Source organism: Mandrillus leucophaeus, unplaced genomic scaffold (genome assembly GCF_000951045.1).
Source record: "Mandrillus leucophaeus isolate KB7577 unplaced genomic scaffold, Mleu.le_1.0 Scaffold240, whole genome shotgun sequence".
In the NCBI taxonomy this organism is placed as follows: domain Eukaryota; kingdom Metazoa; phylum Chordata; class Mammalia; order Primates; family Cercopithecidae; genus Mandrillus; species Mandrillus leucophaeus.
The window spans coordinates 1,879,369-1,879,743 of record NW_012102477.1 but is presented as its reverse complement, the minus strand read 5'-3'; the positions used below and the strand labels follow the sequence as shown (position 1 = coordinate 1,879,743).

Here is a 375-nt window from a genome sequence, read left to right as displayed (position 1 = left end):
GCTCCTCCTTCGACCGGTGCATGAGCTGGGGTCACGGTGTGGGTAGAGGCTAGGGTCTGGGTCAGGCGCCCGCACCCCGCTTGTGGGAAAGCGAGGCAGGTCTCCGCCGCAGTCCGTCAACATCGGCGCCCAGATCACGCCGGTTCCGCTCCCGCCGGAAGCAGGCCTAGCCTCCTGCTTTTCCGGACAGGAACTTCCTCTTGTCGCGTGACGCCGGGGCGGGCGCTCTACCGGGGCGGACCTGTGGGCGGGACAGAACTCGGAGGACGCTATTAAAAGCCGGACGCTTCCGGTGGAACGGAGCTGTGGCGGGGCTTGCTGGGATCATGGCGGAGAATCACTGCGAGCTCCTGCCGCCGGCCCGGGGCGGCCTCG

The 375-nt window shown here is 68.5% G+C and overlaps 1 protein-coding gene across 1 annotated transcript in view; it reads left to right on the top strand.

The window, feature by feature from the left end:
- Positions 1 to 326: 326 nt before the first annotated feature.
- Positions 327 to 375, top strand: part of KCTD5 (potassium channel tetramerization domain containing 5) — a 20,881-nt gene continuing 20,832 nt past the window's right edge. Inside the window, exon 1 of the mRNA XM_011982639.1 lies at positions 327 to 366. Coding sequence (XP_011838029.1) covers positions 327 to 366 — 40 coding nt within the window. The remainder of the gene's footprint in view (positions 367 to 375) is intronic.